Source organism: Sparus aurata, chromosome 21 (genome assembly GCF_900880675.1).
Source record: "Sparus aurata chromosome 21, fSpaAur1.1, whole genome shotgun sequence".
Lineage (NCBI taxonomy): Eukaryota > Metazoa > Chordata > Actinopteri > Spariformes > Sparidae > Sparus > Sparus aurata.
The window spans coordinates 27,544,515-27,565,687 of record NC_044207.1 but is presented as its reverse complement, the minus strand read 5'-3'; the positions used below and the strand labels follow the sequence as shown (position 1 = coordinate 27,565,687).

General features: G+C 41.8%; 2 protein-coding genes across 2 annotated transcripts; one reads left to right on the top strand and one right to left on the bottom strand.

Moving 5' to 3' along the window:
- Window positions 1–1,031: 1,031 nt before the first annotated feature.
- Window positions 1,032–8,626, top strand: LOC115572549 (ras-related protein Rab-11B). The gene is made up of 5 exons (XM_030402728.1): window positions 1,032–1,291; window positions 4,700–4,895; window positions 6,237–6,430; window positions 6,956–7,036; window positions 7,891–8,626. Exons 1-5 carry the CDS (start codon window positions 1,252–1,254, stop codon window positions 8,034–8,036), a joined length of 657 nt encoding a protein of 218 aa, XP_030258588.1. The 5' UTR covers window positions 1,032–1,251; the 3' UTR covers window positions 8,037–8,626.
- Window positions 8,627–9,521: 895 nt separating this feature from the next.
- On the bottom strand, window positions 9,522–15,503 carry LOC115572548 (E3 ubiquitin-protein ligase MARCH2-like). Its single transcript, XM_030402727.1, has 5 exons — window positions 15,151–15,503; window positions 13,501–13,801; window positions 13,183–13,378; window positions 12,359–12,568; window positions 9,522–10,963 (listed from the first exon to the last, which is right to left on the bottom strand). The coding sequence occupies exons 2-5, from the start codon at window positions 13,683–13,685 to the stop codon at window positions 10,808–10,810; spliced, it is 747 nt and encodes a 248-aa protein (XP_030258587.1). The 5' UTR covers window positions 13,686–13,801; window positions 15,151–15,503; the 3' UTR covers window positions 9,522–10,807.
- Window positions 15,504–21,173: the final 5,670 nt, after the last annotated feature.

The window sequence follows — 21,173 nt, the reverse complement described above, 5'->3', positions numbered from 1 at the left end:
TGTAGGCTATAAGGCAAACCAATACAAACTACTTTAAGGCAATATTTGATTTTAAAATGATGATTTCCACACTTCTACAAAAGAATATCTTTTTAAGTAGAAACCCCATCAAGAAGCTGTAGTTTATACTGTTAATATACGGTTTACAAATCTTGTTCATAACCTAAAGCTAATGTCTATATTATAGATGCAATATATGTTACTACTACGGTCTGAACTATTCTATATTAGTCAGAGTTATGGAAATGAAGGACATATAAATGTAATTATTACACTCACTGTCTCCCCTATAAGCTCAGCTCATGTGAATAATATCACTGTTCCTACAATGGCCCGTTTCATCTTCAACTGGACGTCATGGGGTAATAAAAGCACACACACAGGTCTATAAACCGGTTTTATTTACTGGTAGCACACACAGAGCACTTCCACTCTGCCTTAAATACCACAGGGTGCTTTATTTCAGTCAATACCTGCAGAAGCGTTGGATAAATAGTTGTGGGAATGGGACAAATCATCATCCAGACACATATGGGCTGGAAATAAAACCCATATAATTCATAATCAAATATGTAGCTTCTGCAACATATAATTTAATTGATTATCTTATGTGGTATATCTTATATATTGATTTATTGTGTCTTCTTTAACATGTACTATCCGAATTATTAATTATATGTGTTATAATAGTATAAGTAAGTATTCTCCAGCATTCACGTACCCCTCACCATACATATATATAATTTATACACACATACACCCACTTTCCTTTCTGCAAACAAACAAATAAATACCAAACAAACCTACAATTTAGATTTAGTTCATCCCTCAAATCATAACAGTTTTTGAATATTGCCCTGCAGAGAGTTTGTGCTGTTTGAAATCCCCCATGATGAGTGAATTTAAGTGTTTATGGCTTTAAAAGTAATGCTCGTCCTCCGTGGCCCTGCCCTTGTTGTCTCCATTCACAGTTGCCCGGCTGTCACTGGGCTCCAGCCGGCTGCTCTCTGCCGGCATGCCGAGCCACGAGCGCCCCCTTCCGGCAGCTATGTGCCGCGCAGGGGCTCCTCCCCTCCCTCTGCAGAGTTGGGAGCTCTCCCCTTCTGCGGCCAGCTCGCCTTGACAGCCAAAACTGGCGCAGAGTCTCAGCGCAGACCTTTCCCATATTTTTCTGGCATATAACGACAATCCAGAGCCGAACTCTTCGCACATCCTCTTCCGGACCCAAGCGTTGGAGCGGCCTCGTCTAGAATGGGGAACCGAGACGATGAATACGATTTCTTGTTCAAAGGTAAAGAGAAAAAAAAAAATGAGAGGAAAAAAAAAATGACTGCATTCCTCCTTTTTACACAGGCTCTCGCCGACGAAGCTAAGATGTATACAGATGCCTCTAAAATGTTCTGTGGTGCGGTTCTGGTTCGGGTTTCGGTGCCGGATGATGGTCGCCTGCTGTTATTACAACATAATGCTGTCATTGTGACACCACAGCGCCTGCAGCTATATTTATAGGTGGAGGATGCAACACCCCATCCGTGCTCTAACCTTTTTTCTATTAAACTTTCATCAACTCACACAGCAGCAGGATTTTTGTGTCGTTTGGGGCGAAAAGACTTTTTCACTCTGTCTCTGAATGACATTTGGTTTGTTTGTGTGCTCATCACCTCCCTGAAGGTTCGATCAGAGGCCTGTTAGCCTTTCTGCTGATCAATGAGCTCCATCCTCTCATGATTGTTTCTGAGGCAGCATTATAATCTTATCTTAATCACTTTGTGTGTGTGTGTTTTGTGTTATCGTGACGATCTGGATGAGTGTGTATGTGTGTGTGTGTGTGTGTGAGATGTGGAGATAGAAGGGGGTAGGCACCAGGACTCAGGTCCGGGTTTTATCTTCAGGGAGCCTCAGTCCTGATCCAGAATGACTTCCTTTGATCGTGCTATCAGCTCCTGTGGCACATTAACATCCCGGGCCTGCAGGAGCCAAAAGAGCCATTTAGATGTAACAAAGTATCCTCTGTGGGATGAATGGGGCATCTGCCGGAGGCTCTCTCTCTCCCCCACCTCTCTGTCTCCCTCTCCCTGCCCGAGCCATCGTCTGTGCACCCGGCCGAAACAGGAAGGGCAAGGCGGCCTGAAACTGTCGATTCAGGTTTTGATGAAGCCCTCTTATCAGCTTCCTGCAGCCCCGGACCGGAGCGATGTCGGCACTCAGGGACAAAGTTCGGCTCTATTTCCTTTTTGGTGTGTGTGAGAGAGAAAACAAAAGGGCTCCACCTCCGCTGCTGTGATGGAGGCAGCAGCCACCTCAGCCCGGTCCTGACCGCATGGATCACTTCCCCTCTGATGTCTCACTGAGCTCAGGCCTGCTCGTGATCGATCCATGTTGACTCACTTTACACTGAGCCTCAGTTAACTTGTGCTTCTTTTAGATTCCCTCACTGTGCCGGTGCTACATTCACATGGAAGGCACTAGAAACTTTGTTGCAGAAAAAGAAATTTTTTAAAGGAGACATGTCATGCCCACTTTCAGGCTCCTGATCTTATTTTTGTGTTAGTATTAGAATAGGCTTATATGCTTTGAATTATGCTTTTGGGGGGTTTTGCCCTCCCTTTATCATGTTATGTAACATTTTTGTGCATGAGAAAGTGAAAAAGCCCAGAGTCAACACCTATGAGAGTCACTCTCTCCCACAGAAAACATCTCCTGCACTGCCGGAAACGACTGGTTTGGAGTCAGTGTGTGTCACTATGTAACCGGCATTATGTAAACATGTATATTTATATATTTATTATTAAATATACACACTCCAGTCAGTCAGCAGACATATATTGCTACTGTTGTAGCAGTGTTATTTTAAATCACACTACTTTACGTGTCATGACCCGCCCTGCTCTGCCTCTGATTGGCTACATCCTGCCTGTTAAGTAATGCGCATGTGCAACTCTTTTTTTGAAAATTCAAGTTTGTAAACCTCTTCTTCTAGGACCCCCACATAAAAGGGTGAACCTGAAAATTAGAATGACATGACCTCTTTAATGCTCAAAAAACACCGGTTTTCTCAAACTGTCCAGCGCTCCTGTCTCTTTAAGGCCCGCCCTCCTGAATACAAAGTGTGCTCTGATTGGTCAGCTCTCACACGCCTGAGCCAGCAGTGTTCACCACTCTGTCGTGTTTTCAGCTTCCAGTTAGCTTCACCTGTGCTGTTAATATAGACTTAAATTATGCAAATTTGTGACATGGTGACATAGTGTGATGTCACAAAGTCACGGGATTAAAGGCGGGGCTAATTCAGGAGCAGCTTTTTCTGAGAGGAGCTCCTGTTGGCACTGATTTAGGCTTTTTAACTTTTACATGCATAAAAACCTATATGTAACACGTTGAAGGAAATGAAAACTCCTTACCTGAGTGCTCTCTGGAGGTTTCGGCAGTTCATCTACTTAATATCACAACCCTCGGGGTGTTTTTGCTTGGCTCAACTCTTTATTTGAAAGATGAAGGGGTATAAAGTTTACTAAAGATGCCGGGTGAAAAGTGAAGACATCATTTATTCAGTTGAGTTTATTCTGCTTGGAGGAAAGATTTAAAAAGTTACGAACAACCTTCTGCAGTAACTGTATAATTTAGATTCTGCCATCACAAACTAAAGCACATCTTTATTTAGTGGATAACCGACAGCAGGGTGATAAAAACCAAATACCAAATCTCCTCGTATCCTCTACAGCATAAACTTTAAAAGTCGCCTTCACTTTGAAAATGTCATGAAATCAATTACCTCAGAATATCCAAGTAAAGTAGACAATTAAATTAAAGTCGTACGAGCTGAAAAATGGTCAAAACTTAGTAGAATGAATCTACTTTACTCTTTGAGATCATCGATTTCCTCAATTTAGCTGTAACATGTTTGTTATAGCTGGTTCTGAACATTGTTTAATGTAATACACATGAATTATCAGACAGTTAATCTCACATTTTGTTCAGAATCTGTTTAACAATGCTTTAAAGTCACAATGTTGCCACGCGTTCTTTTGGATGCATTGTGAAGCCATTCAAGTGTTGTTGTTGTTGTGAAACTATTTGAAATGGAAATTAATTTAAGAGGAGGCAGATTCTCATTTGTAAAAAGGCGAGGCAGCTTTATTATACCGTACAGTTCGTACAATGGGACGATTCAAAGTGCGTTACAGACTCATCACAAACACAGTGGAAAGTGCAAAAAGAGGACGCAAAAGACAAAAAAAGAATAAAGAGTAAACTCGTGCAGTTCACATCCGGTGAAACAGAAAGATTAAAAACACGACAGACACGGTTCAAAGGCTTTTTAGTGTCATTACGTGGTATTATATTCTAAAATAGGAGCGTTTATAGCGCCGACTTAAACGAGGCGCGAGTCAGATCATGTCTAATGTCGTCTGGGAGGGTGTTTTGTAATTTGCTGCGCTCCTACTTTACAGCAGAAATATGCATTTTTTCGCATCCCATAAATCAAACCGAAACACGAAGCCCCCGAAGTGTTCTGCTGGAGCCGACGTTTAGAGGCTCCTTTTTATGCCATATCAACACTTCTCGGATCTATTAATATATAAAGCCTATCCTCTACCTCACCCATCACACACACTGTATACAAACACGCTTCATCTTTTCCATCCCCTCCCTCCCTCCGTCTCTCTCTCTCTCTCTCTCTCCGTCTCTTTTTCCTCCACAGTTGTGTTAATTGGGGACTCGGGCGTTGGGAAGAGCAACCTGCTCTCTCGATTCACGCGGAATGAGTTCAACCTAGAGAGTAAGAGCACCATCGGGGTGGAGTTCGCCACGCGCAGCATCCAGGTGGACGGCAAGACGATAAAGGCTCAGATCTGGGATACGGCGGGACAGGAGCGCTACAGAGCCATCACCTCGGCGTGAGTCCACTGCTGACACTTAGATCAGGGAGAGTTCTGGATATGAGCCACAACATGAAGTTAAAGAGGCCGATGGTACTTTCTGATCGATGATTAGTCAGGATTAGAACTACAACGAGTCATTGATTGGTCGTCAACAGCTAAATTTGGCACCAACTATTTTGATATTCAATTAATTGGAAGGAAAAAAGTTTTAATTCTGATTCCAGCTTCTTAAATGTGAATATTTTCCGCTTTCTTCACTCCTCTATGACAGTAAACTGAATATATTAAGGGTTGTGGACAAAACAGGACATTTGAGGATGTCAGTTTGGGTTTCGGATTGATGTTTTTCACATTTTTTACATTTTGAAGACCAAACAACTAATCGATTAACTGAGAAAACCACCTAACAAAATCTGAGCTAGTGGGTTTGATTTTCTTGAGTTCACCCAAAAAAATGAAAGTCATTTTCTACTCTTTTCTATATTTCTGGAGCGTCCCAGCCAAACAGCGCTGCAGCATTCTCGTAAAACAAGGGAAGTAGATGGTGACTTGTTTTAAAACTGAAAATTAAAAAACACAAAATGGCGCCGCGCAGCTAGTGTGGCTTAATTCAGGTGTCAGGGGAGATCCCATATTGATTTGAAAGATGTTATTTATGTCCACTTCAGACCTGGTACACTTTTAGCTTGGCAGTTAAAGTGAAGAATTCAGCTAAAAAGGGTTCAAATAACATCTTTTCAAAACAATTTAGGATCGTGGGGCATCCCAAGACTTGGATTACGCCTAGACGAGCAATATGGAGTCAATTTATGTTGGATTTTTTTATAACTTTTTAAACTGAGTCCCCATCTACTGCAGTTTTTTAAGAGGATCTACTCCAGAAATGTTCTGCAGACTACAAAACTTCCCCCGACTCCATCAGCATTCGGGGGGGGGGGGATCAGATAATGTCTAATGAATTTTCTTTTTTTTTGGCGAACTGTTCCTTTAAACACAGAACCCCAGGCAGCCATCAGTGTTCCAGATACATAAGGGCATCTGATAAATGTCAAACATGTTCGGTGTAAATCCAGAGAACATGTAGGATTCAGAAAGCAAACACAGACTTTGACCTTTATAACTCACATAGAATTGAATTAAAGATATTTAAGAACATCTCATGACAGCTTGGAAAATGTATCATGGTTTAATAAGACACCAGGTACCTAGTTGTTCACATGACATGACCTTAAAACAGAGTTCAGTAAAGTAGACAGAATGCAGATTGAACTAACTCCAGAAATAAAATGACTTTTAGGAACCTGCAGACATTCTGTCGTTTCCTGAACACGCTTGCGTCTTTTCTTCCTGTTGCAGATACTACAGAGGAGCGGTGGGGGCGCTTTTAGTGTACGACATAGCCAAACACCTGACTTATGAGAACGTGGAGCGCTGGCTGAAGGAGCTGAGGGACCACGCCGACAACAACATCGTCATCATGCTGGTCGGCAACAAGAGCGACCTGCGTCACCTCAGGGCCGTGCCCACAGACGAGGCCCGGGCCTTCGCAGGTACTGCAACTCACTGAAGATGTTTTCATTTTTATGTTTATTGCAGGGTTCGTACGGGTGCTTGAAATCCTTGAAAGTGCTTGAATTTCAATGTTGTGTTTTCAAGATCTGAAAAGTGCTTGGATTTTAGTTTAAGTGCTTGAAAGTGCTTAACATTATAACTCTGTGTCTTTTACAAAATTGGGATCAGACCGGATAATTAATTTCTGAAGTTTTTGCTATTATAGAATATAATTTTAGATGTTTACAGCATAATACAATGTACATAATTGTGATAAAAAGTGAAGAAAAGAATCACAAGTATATGTATTCCTTTAGATACATATTTTACCCCAGCAGTAAGGTGCTGGAAAATCTTGAAAATGACCCTTAAAAGTGCTTGAAAAGTGCTTGAATTTGACCTTGAAAAATGTGTACGAACCCTGTTATTGGGATCTATCCTGCCAGTTGTCTGCGCTGCTGCAACAATACAGCTTCCGTTGCTGTTAAAGATACGTCTTCCGTGTTTTCTTTTCTTCCCCTCAGAGAAGAACAATCTGTCATTCATAGAAACTTCAGCCTTGGACTCAACAAACGTTGAAGAAGCCTTCAAGAATATCCTAACAGGTATGCTCGTGAACAGAGGAGCGACGGCAGAGCTACACTGTTGGTATTTTACTTAAATAATAATAGGAAACTAAAGAACGTTTGAGGGATATATAGGGTGCTCAAACTTGTTTAACCTTGGGGGTCCATGGGCCAAAAGCAAGAAGCTATTATAATGTATTCTTAGGGCTCAAAATGGCGTCTACTGAAGCCCGTAAGACAAAAAATGTGAGATCCATTTTGTAAATGTGATACACACTTTTTTATTTCCTGTGTTTATGACTTGAAACCTTGTGAAAAAAACTGTTTGTCAGGATGATCCAAGTTCCTTAATTTTTGTGTGAAGTGTCCTTTAATTGACTGGCATTTTAGACAAAATGTCACCATGTCCAACATGTTCAGATTATGAAAAATATTTAAGGATCCTGAATATTTAAAGAGCATTTTTACCTCAGAAATGCAGAAGCAGCATTTCAGGTTATCATTCTTATTCTGACGGACCGAATCGAACCTGACGGTGGCCAACTTTGGTCCACGTGCCCTGCTTTGGGCAGCCTGCACTAAACCTGTGTGTGGAAGTCTTAATCAAACCCAGCGGCTGAAATTCACAGAGAGAAATGACTGATGGAACTGCACGAAAATGTTAATGTCCGGGAACTAAACTTGTGTAACTTCCTCTTAGTTATTTTCGTGTAACTGAAGTATCAACTTGTAAAATGTCTCACCTCGGGGTTAGAGCATCACTTTGGGTGTTTCCCTGACAAGTGAGGGCCGCGAACCCTCAACATGTCATTTCAGTGTCGGTACAAAGGTTATCCCTGTCAGCTAAGCCTCCAGGGGGAAAAGGCTGATCTGTCTCTTCTCTCCAACAACAGAAATCTACCGCATCGTCTCGCAGAAACAGATCGCCGAGCGGTCCGCCCACGACGAGTCCCCGGGAAACAACGTGGTGGACATCAGCGTGCCACCCACCACCGACGGCCAGAGGGGGAGCAAACTGCAGTGCTGTCAGAACCTGTAACCCATGGCAAAACCTCCCTCCTCACCTGGGTCGATTACGAATTGAAATCCACAGTGTCGGTGTGCTTCCATCCTGCCTGGGGTGCAATTGTGTCTGAAATCTGCACTTTTTAGATCAGTGGAGTCAGTTTTCCCTCATGCCACAAACGATCAGTCCCAGAAAAGAGGTGTTACGAATTGATTTCAAATTGTAATCAGACCCAGGTACGATCTTGCTACATCCCAGTGCAAAAACAGGACTGATGGTACCGCGGAAGTAGCTGCCACAGTTACCCACGATAGTGTAGCAGTCAGAATTAGCTTTGCCTGAGACCTTGTAAGCCTAGACATCTCCCTGTTAGACGGTTAGGGCCACGCGTCGGGACGCCTGGGGTTTGAATCTCGCCTGTTTCAGTCGTGCCAGCAGTCCTGTTTTTGGGCTTTCCCCTCCTCGTTCAGTCATCATCTCAAAAGTGGTCGTGACGCTGCTGATGCTTATTTCATTTTGTGTAAAATATATTCTTTTTTTTTTTTTGGTTTTGTTTCGATTTTGATAGCTTGTCTGCTCACATACATTATATTAATGCCATGAAATTAAATTTTACAATATTACGGTGCCGTGTCCATCCTTTTATCAGTAACGCACACACCGACTGACACACTTTACCTGCACGTGACGAGAACCGCAACACGGCTGTTTCTGGTCAAGGTGGAGCTGGTTTTATCTTATCGTGGAAGGTTCAGTGGTTCCCCCGACCTCGCAGGTCAGGGCCCTGCAAAAGTGTCACAAGATAACTTGGAAAGAGGAAAAAGTTGCGCTACATTTGTTTGTACTTGTGTACGGCCGTGTTTAGACAAGAGAATCCTGCTTCTGTTGTAAAATATTGGGACAATTTCATCTCTGTTGGTCTTGAGTAGTTAATTTTATGAAACCGTCATAGAGGCTCTACGGGAAAACCTTTCTTTGGTGGAACTGGTAACAAATCATATTTAACATGCAACTACTGGTAACTTTCATCATCAATGAATCTGCTGATTATCACATTTTATCAGAGCCCAAGGTGAAATTACTTCTTGTGTGTAAGCAACAGTCCAAAACCCCCAAAAGAGTGCTGTAGAAAGTGGTATTGGTATTACTTTGGAAAAATTAAAACCAGTACCCATATGAATGTTACTTAAAGACTTTTACTTGTGTAATCGTCTTAAGGTAATCTCAATCTGAAAAGTAACTATTGTTGTAAATCAAGACGGGTAGACTTCCCCTCTGACTTGTAGAGTACAAGTACAAAACCGATGAATGTGTCCATTTCAAAATAAAAGTACCTTAAGTAAAGAGCTTGCGTAAATGTATTGATAGTATACGCTGATCTAAACATTTACACAACAAACATGCTGGAATCTCAGGGCACGACCTCGGCATTGATCATCAGATTATATTTCCAAAGACCGCGCGAGGATCGTTAGAAGCTGAGACACCTGAAAGGAGCAGACGAGTCACAGTCACAGGTTGATTTAGTACAGGAGTCCCTCGTGTTTTATTGCACAATAACCCAACTTTCCAGGGGGGATGCAGCAGGAAGACTACAATAACACAAAATACTTTTGTTGAGCGTATGCTGCATACATTGATTGACATCTCAGAACACGTTTCTCTTTTTGCACCTTTACAGAGTACCAGCCTGCTCCGATACACCTCTGTGTTTTTTCATGTAGGACAGAAGTCTGTAATCTCAGAACACTTCTGGTTTCTCTTCTGGTTAAAACTGCATCTCTTGTGATGTGGGACGTTAACTACTGGTCGTTGCTAGGTAGCTCAATTAATGAATGGTGCATTTACAAGTGGAGCTAATGCACTTTTTTTTATGACAATAATAGAGACGTCATCCAATTAGAATGTAAACACTTTTCCACACCATCGCTTAAATACTATTTCCCTTACGTTTCCTGCGCTGCCGTCTCACGGCTGCAGGTAGTGTTATCTCATATAATACAGTCTTCACTGACCCCGTGACGAGTGTGATAAATACGTGATGCCTTAGCTGCCGTCTAAACGGTCAAAGGATTTCATTTCCACCGTTCGGACAGCAATGATAAAGCTTTACCAAGAAACTTCAGATTCAGGTTATAGACAAGACCGTTGGCACGAGCGACCGTCGGCACGAGCGACCGTCGCCCTTTAACCGGTCGAGAATGACTACTCACAGACAGACTTTGTCAATCATTGTTTTTAGATTATTCTCCTCTGCCGGGCTACTGGCTGCCCGTTGTTCAAAAACAGCTAAATACATTGTGAAGGGGCATGAGGGAATTATAGGTAGTGAATATGTTTTATATTATACTGTAGTAGCATGCTGAATCACTTATATCCTGCTACATTAGCTTGTGTCTTAGTATTTCATAAGTTTGTGTCACCGACACACAGTTGGGCTGGTTCGTCCATCGTCCATGTGTCCATGTCGTTCACATCCCAGCACCGTCCGTCTGTCTGTCTGTGTCTGTCTGACTGTCTGTCTGTCTGTCCAGTGACAACTCTGTGTTGCGACATCAACTAGGACTCCGGAATGAGTTCTTCCCAAAACCACTTTCTGTGGCTGGCCAACACCGTAGTAGTTTACATCAAGTGCTGCGATAAAAGAAAACAGAGGGAGAAAGTAGCTCTCTCCTCTCAGAATGGTCCATATGAAGTGCAAAAGTTCATTAATATGATTAATCTTGTTGTTTTTTTGTTTTTTTTTTCAGCGAGTGCTTCAGCGGGCTTTATTTTTAAATATTCCTCTCGGCACCACTCTGCACTCATACGATGGTCTCATCAGTCATTTTCTTGGTCGACTTGGTCGGCACTGAACGCTGGGTGGTGTGCGCCCCTTTCATGTCGGGCATGAGCAGGCGCACTTTCTGATTGGTCCTCCTCCACTCCGAGTACAACTGACAGTGATACCGAAACGACACCTGAGATTGGATGGGGGGGGGAGACAGGAGAGAAAAGACAGACGTGAATACAGCTGAAAGCCAGATATCTGAGACAGAGTAGTACGGACGCACGACTGGGACGATGTGCTGACTGAAGCTGCTGCACGACGGGCGCTCGCGAGCCGCGTGCAAAAAGGGCTAATCTCTCACTGTTAGTCATATCTAATGTTACTTTTTGCTGAAGATTAAAGGATTAGGTTTCTGAAGAAGGTTTCAGATTAACAATACATCCTATTTTTAAATAATATGATCCAGTTAAGGAAAAGCAGCTTAGTTTCTCTTCAGAGTCAAATCCAGCTTAACTTTCTCTATTTTCTCAGAGTTACGCATGGATGTGTATGCATGAACCATCTGGACGACTTTTAAACTAATGACCGCTCCGTGCAAAACATCAGGGACTTTACGTTTGAAGGGATGGCTGGGAAAAAAAAAAAATCCACTTTGCGTTGTTGCCCAACTGTTTACTATCGTTTGTCGTAAACGGTGACCGTCAAAATCGCGGCAGCAGGTAATTACAGAAGCAGAAACTGGAAGAGTTAAATACTGCGAGGTGAAACTCAGGTTCCACAACTAGCAGGCAGTTTTCCTTTTGATTTATAATAGTGAACTTTATTTATGTAGCGCAATTCATGCATAAAACACAACGCTAAGTGCTTAACATAAAAGCAGATAATCATAACATTTTGTGCGAGAGCAGCATCTTCACTCCGGCTCCCTCGTGTCATTAAAACTCAGACGCAGTATCCGAGCCGCGTTGGGAGTCATCTCAGCCAAATTAATGTAAAATCGATGTGGAGCGCATTAAAAATAACCAAAATGACTTTCCCCCCGGTCTGATGGTTGTATAGTTAGTACCCTGTGGACCTCTTTAGCAAGTTTTGTTATTAAGCTTTTGGGGAGTTTATCATTAATTCTCTGAACCACCACCGACAACTTTAACATCATTATGATCCAAAATGACTTGAAATGCCGCAGTTTGTTTTTTACTTTTCTTTCACGACCACCTGTTGGGATGTTTAATGGACGCAGTACCTGTCTCTCTAACATCCCTATTATCAAGTTGCACATGCCCTCACTCTCTCTACCCTTTTAACTTTGTTCAAGTGCCACTGTAGAAATGGCAGCCACATATAGTCACTCCTACAATAATCAACAACAGAACATAAATCCGAGGGCTTGGTTGTCTTTCTATTGTGTCTGTGCCGACTCGTATTTGTTTTTCCAAATCTATGTGGGACACCGAGACATTAAAACCAACTTGTGGGTGTGAAGATGCCAGAGAGAAAAACGTTGACTCTGTGCCAGCACTTTAACAGCGGTATGTAAACATGTTTTATCGACTGCGGGGGAACAATGTAAGTATCGTATAGTTACCAGTGTCCAGAGGATGTAGATGGTGAAGAGGGCGATGGTGAGGGCGATGAGGCCGACAGCTTCGAGTCGGCTCTTCAGCTGCAGGTGGTCCTGGGCTCCCCTCAGACACAGCCAGCCGGAGATGGCCGCCAGGGGCGTGATGAGAAGGAAGCAGGCCATGTCGCACAGCAGCGTGCGCTTCTCACTGCGAGGGCCGGGGTCCTTCAGCCACTGAGGACGAGCAACGCGGAGAGGTTGTTTGTCTCACTGAAAACTGGTTTTCTACAGTGTCACCTTAGACGGTGTTAATCAGACTGATTCAGGTACTGACGGCACCTTATAACTCTTCGTATAGAATAGTTTGCTGATGCTCTATGTCACATTGATTGAGACGGCTTTGCACTTTTAATTAAGATCAGCTATACCAATATGTGCTGTGGTATAGTTTCTAGTCTTATTTCAGACACGTGCAATTATTTATTCTCTTTAGGTTTCTCTATATTTCTGTATTTATTCTGTCCTTGTCCTTATCTTATTACAACAAAATGATGCCACTTAAGAGAAATAAAAACAGACTTTCCTGCATAACTAACATTAATGCTACTGAAACTATTCTGATGAATAGAAAGCTCTTATTACAAGGTCAGGCAACCAAAACAGGCAAATCGCTCCCTGTTGGCTCACACTCTACTTGGCTAAAAATCTAATCCAACCAACATTTACAACATCGGTCCAAGGCCAAAAGGAAAAAAAAGGAAGAATCAAGGATCTATTTGTGAGATAAGCGATGCCTGCTCATTTTCACATCTTTTCATCAGTCATCCTTGCAATAAACAGCCTCTAACCTGTGTGAGTGGTTGTGGTCGTCGCTCGATAGTGAATTCTGTGTGACACAGTTCACAGTAGCTGGTGTTGGAGGAGGACAGCCACTTCTCCAAGCAGCTCTTGTGCACTTTCCCCAGCGTACCGGTGCAGTCGCAGGGGGAGAGCAGCGTCTCCCCTCCGGCTCCCTCATGGCAGATCCGACACATGCCCACATCACTGTGGAGCGGAGTGGAGAAGACGTCACAATGTGATGATTAACCAAAGAACAATTTGTACAAAGTACAAATGGAATTGTAGTATGTTGGACAGGGCCCCACACGAGTTCCTCCCCCTCTTACCTCTGCAAGCTCACCGCTTTGACAACGGTGGAGAGTGGGCGGCCATCTTTAGCCGTAACCTTGGCAATGTACTGGGCCTGCGCGGTAGAGTCGGACTCCTCTGAATCCTTGGAGGCATCGGATTCGGCGTTCCCGGAGTAATCACAGAGGGAGCCGGGTAGGTGGCAGCAGCCCGACGAAGACATGGCTCAGCTGAGGGCGACAGTGACTAAGATGATGGCGGAGGCGACTTCAGATGGAGGTCTGATCCAAAACGTGACGGCCTACACCTCTCCTCCCCTGTCCACCTACAGAGCAATGCCTGGTGGATTGTGACCAGGAGACAAAGAAGAGGCGATCTGAAATGACTGAGTGAACAAAATAAATAAATACAGCTTGATGTTATTATTGCAAGCCCGTCATATGATTCTTTATAGGTCTAAGTGACGCCTCGTTGGGCGACAGATTGTTTCCTGAAAATAGACAAGAAAAACAACCTTCAAAATGTCTCAACATGCAACAACAACAAAAATTCCCCATTTTCCAAATAGCACAAAGCCATGTTTTGAGACCAAGTTTTGCTTGAGCTGTCCAGAAAACTGTTATCATCACGATGTCACGGACACTGAAAAATTCCAAATATGTCCCGCTCCAGAGGCATGTGTTAAAACAAAAGCACATGACAGCCACGACTATACAACTGGTGTGACGGTGGCACCAAAAAGAGAACTTGATTAATATTTAAAAAGGATCAGTATGTAGTGTTGAGGAAACTTTTAATTAGAAGGAAAAAGGTCGTCATTGATTGATATTCATGCGTAAACAAACCAAATAAACAAAATTCTCATGACAACAACATGTCATGCTGTTCTACCTTGTTTACATTTGACCGCCCAGCCACCTGTTTAGCTTCAAACAGGGTTGTTTATTATTGTAATTATTACCTTTCTGAGTTTATGAATTGCTTTTCCAAAACGAATCAGTGCACCTTTAAGTACAGAATACCAAATAGACATGATAAATAACGTTACCAGTAAATAAGGGTTATGGGGGCTTCACCAAAATGTGTTGGCAAGCCAATTCATAATTCAGCTCATGTCTGTGCCTCAAAAATAAAACGTTTTAAGTTAAAATTTTGTGTCAAGCTTGGGGAATAATGGGTGTTCAGCGACCTGTAACCTGCCCTCCACACTCACCTGTGCACTGTTGTCTTTAACAGATATGTACGACGACAACACACAGGCATGGAGAGACATGACATTGTATTGAAAGCAGGCAAAAAGGAGAAACAATGAAATGAAATAAACCAGAGTCCTGTCACTGCGATTTAAAGGTGGGAGCTCGGCACTGTTATCGACATATTAGACGCCAAGAGAATAAAACCTGGAGCTGTCAGGCTGTGTGGACGCTGATAAACCACACAGTCCGCCTAAAATCAAACATTAACAGCCACTGTGTCACAGCTAATGTCGGCCGATGTGCAGATACATGATTGATAGTGGCATTAAATGTACAACCGCCAACAAAAGACACAACGCAGCTCAGTGCAGGGAAACCAAGTGAAGCAGGCGGACAGCGGTCAAACAACACGCTGATATGTGCTGTTAGTGTGAAGAAAAGATGACAGACGAAGTGGAAAAATATCAGACGTTAGGGTAAATTTGTACTCACCCGACGGCCTCCCTTTTCTCGCTTGGCCTTGGCCTTGGCCCTGCGTTAACCAGACACGGGCTAGCTGAGCTAACTGGGCAGCCCTAGCTACAAACTATGACATTGACATTTAACCAACAGCTGACGATACGAGGGGATACGAACGACGACCGCATGCGCTGAGTCCTCTCCATGGCGTGTGGTGTATCTCCCCCGGGTGATTCTGTGTGGAAAGGTGGGAAGAAATGGCTGCTTCTGCCAGGATTACCAGACACGGCTAACGTAGCTAACAGGCTAGCAACGGGCAAGCCTACCTCAGCATCCCTCAGCTGTGCGCTGGTCACGTGACAACGCTGCTGCCTTCACGCTCGCTGCTCATGTTGTAATAATGGAAACCTTACACATATTACCGTTAACACAGTGACACACAGGACACGTCATGTACGCCTGGGAGTGTAAGAACTACTGGTAATTGTCTTCTTCGTAATGTGCTGTCAGTTAAGCCAGTAAACTGCTGAAGTCCAGTAAAAACGAACGATGAAAGTAATGGGTGTAATTGATTAGTTTGTTCAGTTATTTTATCCAAACATCGGTCAGTTCAATAGGATAAAGTAACATAAGAATAAATCAGCCATCAATATTCTAACTGCTCCGTGTACATTTATATTTATTTATTATCGTTTTGATGTCTGTGAATGACAAAATAGCGCTTTAATCCGTCACATTTCTAAATATACGAGGAGACGTGAACGTAGCGCACGTTACAAACAATACCAACAAAACGTGTGCTCGTCCCGGTCAGGAGATACTGTGGCTCAAGTGTTTAATCTGTTTTTCCTGTCTATACGGGTTTCATTTCAACTAGGACACGAAACATGATCCCCTATGGAGAAAACATCTGGAGTAAGTTATATCATAATAATGCCGCTGGGTGGCAGCATTTAATCAAACCTCTCAGGGTGTTGCAGAGGGGGAACCATTGGGACAGCTGTTCCTCAGGTGGGTTCAGGGCACCTTCAGGGGTGAGACACAGGGTTTACAGGGTTCTTGAAAAAAAGACATAAAATACAGTAATTTCAGTCACAAGCCATTAGTACAACGGTAAAATACAACAATAACAGTTGAACAATTCAATAAATATAAGTAATTCCTGTTTACCATTTAAATTATGCTACTTTATTCTTCCACTCCACTACATTTAATTACATTACATTCATCTCTGTATTAAGATTTTGTAAACTTATAAAGAGCATTTAAATTACTATGTATAGAAAGTGAAATCCATAGAATTACATCAACTGTATTAAAATGCTGCTCATGTGTTGAGACTTGATTGAAGATTAATTAAAATGATTTCTCATTCACCATTGGGCCAACATGTCACATTCACACAAAGACTATATTGCGTGGACAGCATTGACACAGCCCTCTGAAAGATATCTATTTACATTTAGCAGATGCTTTGGTCCAAAATGACTTACAGTAATTCCTACATTCATACACTGATGGCAGTGGCTGCCATGCAAGGTGCCAACCAGCACATCAGGAGCAGTTTGGGGTTCAGAGTCTTGCCCAAGGACACTTCAATATGAAGATTAGGGGAATTGAACCAGGGACCTTCTGATAACAAGACACTTGCCGCCCATGCGTCAATAGCTGATGTGTTTAAGTATCAGTAATTATAATCAAAAATATCATATGTAAACGCCAACAGAGTCTGCTGTATATAGAAATTAACTTTAAATGTACTTTACTACTGTACGCAAGATACTTACTTTGACTTAAAGGTGCTCTGTGGAGTTTTTCGTGTAAACTTGCAAAAGTTATGTCCACTGTTTCTAACCAAAATGCATTGTGGGTATCCTCGACATGTAAACAAGCATATACTGAGTGCATTTCCTTCCTAATTAAACATCTGAAAACACATTTTAAATTGTTTACATCCTTGTTTGCTCTCTGATGATCTTGTCAGCTGCCTTTGTTGGTGCATTGCAACCTTACTGGACGTGCTACTTCGACCATTAGTTTAACAAAATAACACAGAAACATTGGTAAGAACATGTAAGCAAACCCTAATGGGAACTCACTCGTTCAAACATTGCTAAAAAAAAATTGCATCTTAAGTTCCTTAACATAAAGGCATTATTTTTGTTTGAACCTCAAGTAGGTCACCTGTTCATAACATAAACCATAGCAATTAAAAATGACACTTAAGTATGCTGCATGTCTGCACTAGTATCAAACATACTTTATTGTGCCATATAAATAGGACTGATGATCAGATACAGGAATCCTCAAAGAGTTCCTTTTTATTATGTTTCATGGAATCGGGGGAGAAAAAGTACGATGAGCCAGATCAATGACTTTCAATGCTCTTTTTATCATCAGCCAATAAAAAGGAAACTCACTGACATTAATGCCTGCAAAAGCAAATATTCTGAAAAGTCCTCATGGCCTAGATTTTTTAATACAATGCTTAAAGATTGTCTATTTCTATTTTTGGTCAGCCGTCATCACGCCTTCACTCTGCCACTCATGGAGGAGATTAATTTGTCGCTAGATCTGCAAAATAATTTGGACTGTAGGCAAACGTCAGATATTAAGACGTACGCAGTCATGAATTCTAAAATATTCCTGGAACGATCGACCTCCAAGAATGACAATTAATTTTTAACCATTAGTTAAACAATATCTATTTTTGTCTTGTCCCTGCCTCTTCCTCTTATTTCCACTTTGAACCCAAACACTGATAATCATGTGGGCCACTCGTGGTCAATGTTAGTATGCTACTAAAAATGGGGATATGCTAACACACACGCGCGCGCGCACACACACACACACACACACACACACACACACACACGCCTCAGAGCGTGTTTCTCATTAGTTGTCCCACCCGTCTGTTTGGTTAAAGTCCAACACGGGTCATGAGACACTACCTCTCTGCATGTTTGGTATCATGAGACATGTGTTAGTGGACTTTAACACTGACACACACACAGATGTGCACACAGTTCATTTACACGTCACACATGTTGGATGTTTTAAGCAGTTAGCCACTATTTGAAAATATTAAGAATATACATAATGCAGTATTTCTGATTTTTTTTTGCAGAAATATTTCGGGTCACTTGCGTGTTTGTGTTCATGCATCCATCACTGAGGTCATGAAGGAGTTTCTGAGGCTGGTAGACTCAGTTTGAAATAGTTTGGATGACATGGCCGAAATTCAACAGATTGTGCGAATACATTCACAATAGTCCCTGTTGTTCGACTCATGACTGATGTATTGTCAGTGTGTCATCATTCCAGCCAGCTGCTGCAGACAGCATGCAATTTTCCTTATCACGATGCCTAAGATTGACCTGACTCAGCTTCTAGACAAGCCTGCTTCGTCTGTACCAATTGTGTAAAAGTTCAGTTATTATATAGGAGCGCGCTCCATCCCCTGCTGCACCTGCACGTGGGCCTTTGTCACGTGTGCAGGTTTAAAGGTTCTTCCTCTGACGGAAGAAAATTAGACACAAACTATTAATTCAAAGTAATAATTGTTCTATAGCATTAAAGTTTGATGTGGGAATCAGTTAGAAGTTGTGAACTGTGTGGTGTGAAGTATTCAATCTGTACACACACACACACACACATACAACGGTAACATACATGTATGCAATATATTTCCACATAACTCATCTGCAGTGCCACAGGGAGAAATAAAGAGAGAGTGAGACAGAACGACTGAAACAGAGACAGGCGGATATCAGCAGGCAGACCGCAGAACTTATTCACAGCGTTTGGCTTTCAATAACAGTATAATTGGTTTGCTGCAGTTCCATCTCGTGATCCTTTCAACTGTCAGCAGGAGTCCTCATGGGCACCTGTGGGAGACCATAACTCAGTTTCTCTCATTTTCCACTGCCCTCCTGTCTCTGTGAGGACACTGACTCGACCTTGCTGACTTTCTCATGCTGCAAAGTTATCTTCACTGCCCAACCGACCATTCAGGAAGGCCGTTTGAGCATTTATTGCATGTCCTTGAGATTAAGCGTAATTCTCCTTTTCTAGTTTAATTTTTGGCAGCACTAGTTGGACATTTGCTTGCACTAGTAAAGGAAAAGTTCTACTAATCACTCTTTTTCAGCCACTTTTCTTGAACTATTTCCATAATACCTTATTCAGGGTTCGTACACATTTTTCAAGGTCAAATTCAAGCACTTTTCAAGCACTTTTAAGGGTCATGTTTAAGATTTTCCCGCACCTTACTGCTGGGGTAAAATACGTATCTAAAGGAATATATATACTTGTGATTTCTTTCTTCACTTTTTATCACAATTATGTACATTGTATTATGCTGTAAACATCTAAAATTATATTCTATAATAGCAAAAACTTTAGAAATTAGTTATCCAGTCTGATCCCAATTTTGTAAAAGACACAGAGTTATAATGTCAAGCACTTTCAAGCACTTAAACTAAAATCCAAGCACTTTTCAGACCTTGAAAACACAACATTGAAATTCAAGCACTTTCAAGGATTTCAAGCACCCGTACGAACCCTGCTTATTATATGAGCATTTAATCCAGCTGCTCAACTCTATTCAATGTGAGATCCTGGACAGAATGTTGTCACCTTCAGCGGCCTTGGCAGGCCTCGGGATCAATAATCGTTGGGAAACAAATACTATAAATAACTTTGGCAGTTCCATTTTAATCACTGTTGACCAATCAAAGCTGCACTGGAGTACCATGGAATTTTACCTAGGACTATTCTGAGTATCAGCCTGTGTTTACATGTCCAACAGAGTGTTTATTTTTAATGTTTCGAACTTTCACCTGGTACTGACCGTATTGATTTGAATATACAAATAGTCCGAAAGCAACAAAACAACAACATGAAGTTGATCTGATCATTTTAAATTCGAAATTGATTACAGTAGATGTAATCATTAAAAAATAATTGTTCATGCAGGTGACATGGTAATAAAATATTGAACAACGGAAAAAAACAAGATAGCTGGTCCTGCAAAGACGAAGATGTATAGTGATCTAAAGAAAACAAAACAAAGATGTGAAAAAGTCCTTAAAAGAGATACAATACACACTTTAAATAAAACCATCAAATATTTATTCAATCACAAACCCTTTCATTTCATTTTGGATGTGTGTTGTGTAATAGCTGGAGATGAAGGGGATCCTTCAGCATCCATCCTGTAACTCTCAGTCATGTGACTTACATAACCTCTCTAATGCAGGACATGACATTATTGGTTTTCCCTTTACAAATGTGAACAGTGACACTACGCACATGACTCCAACTTGTCATACTGTGCTCCCAATTACAAACTATTTGGACTCATTCAACTACATAATTGCATCAGCAGCTAACTATTCTGAGTGCAGTCAGCTGATTGCGTGGCAGCTTTCAGAAGTTCAAAAAACTACAGTTTTGGTAAAGCGTCCCGCTCGACCTACTGTAAAACTCCAAGTTCTTTGTTTAATATGACCATTTCTACGTGTGTGAGCTGTTAAACTTTGGGATTTCAATGGAAACATACTTCGTTTTTTTGAATTTGCATATATTACTTACCTGAAGTGGGATCTACCTTGTTTATGTGCTAACGTTGTATTTACTCATATGTTCTGGTTAGCAACTGAGCATTAGTTGTTTTATACAGAAAAAAAAAAATCTAATAGTTAATTATTTCAATAAATGAAAATCTGTGTTGCTGGGAAGTGCAAGTACAGTGGTAATGGTGTTTGTTTGGCCTTATAGGCAGCTCCATGCAGCCAGCAAAGGCTCAGGGTTTAAAATGTGGATTTGCATGAAACTTTTGCGGTTGAATCATCAGTACAAACACATAGCAACCATGTTGAAATAAGTCAGGTTCAGCCCCAAAAAAAGCAAAAGGTGTGCATTAAAACTTTACAAGCTAAATCTGCTATGAATCCAATCGTGCTTTGCCCCAAGAAACAGCCAATCAGCGGGCTGTAGATTCCAATGTTTAGCTATCTATCTTTGGGTTTACGAGTTCACTTTCATACAGACAT

Bases quoted from the DNA above. Each gene is read 5' to 3' on its own strand.
- LOC115572549 (XM_030402728.1), top strand. From the start codon at position 1,252: ATGGGGAACCGAGACGATGAATACGATTTCTTGTTCAAAG. The intron at 1,292-4,699 runs GTAAAGAGAAAA...TTTCCTCCACAG, and splicing joins ATACGATTTCTTGTTCAAAG to TTGTGTTAATTGGGGACTCG. The intron at 6,431-6,955 runs GTACTGCAACTC...TCTTCCCCTCAG, and splicing joins CGAGGCCCGGGCCTTCGCAG to AGAAGAACAATCTGTCATTC.
- LOC115572548 (XM_030402727.1), bottom strand. From the start codon at position 13,685: ATGTCTTCGTCGGGCTGCTGCCACCTACCCGGCTCCCTCTGTGATTAC. The intron at 13,379-13,500 runs GTAAGAGGGGGA...TCCGCTCCACAG, and splicing joins AAAGCGGTGAGCTTGCAGAG to TGATGTGGGCATGTGTCGGA. The intron at 10,964-12,358 runs GTAACTATACGA...ATCCAATCTCAG, and splicing joins TCTACATCCTCTGGACACTG to GTGTCGTTTCGGTATCACTG.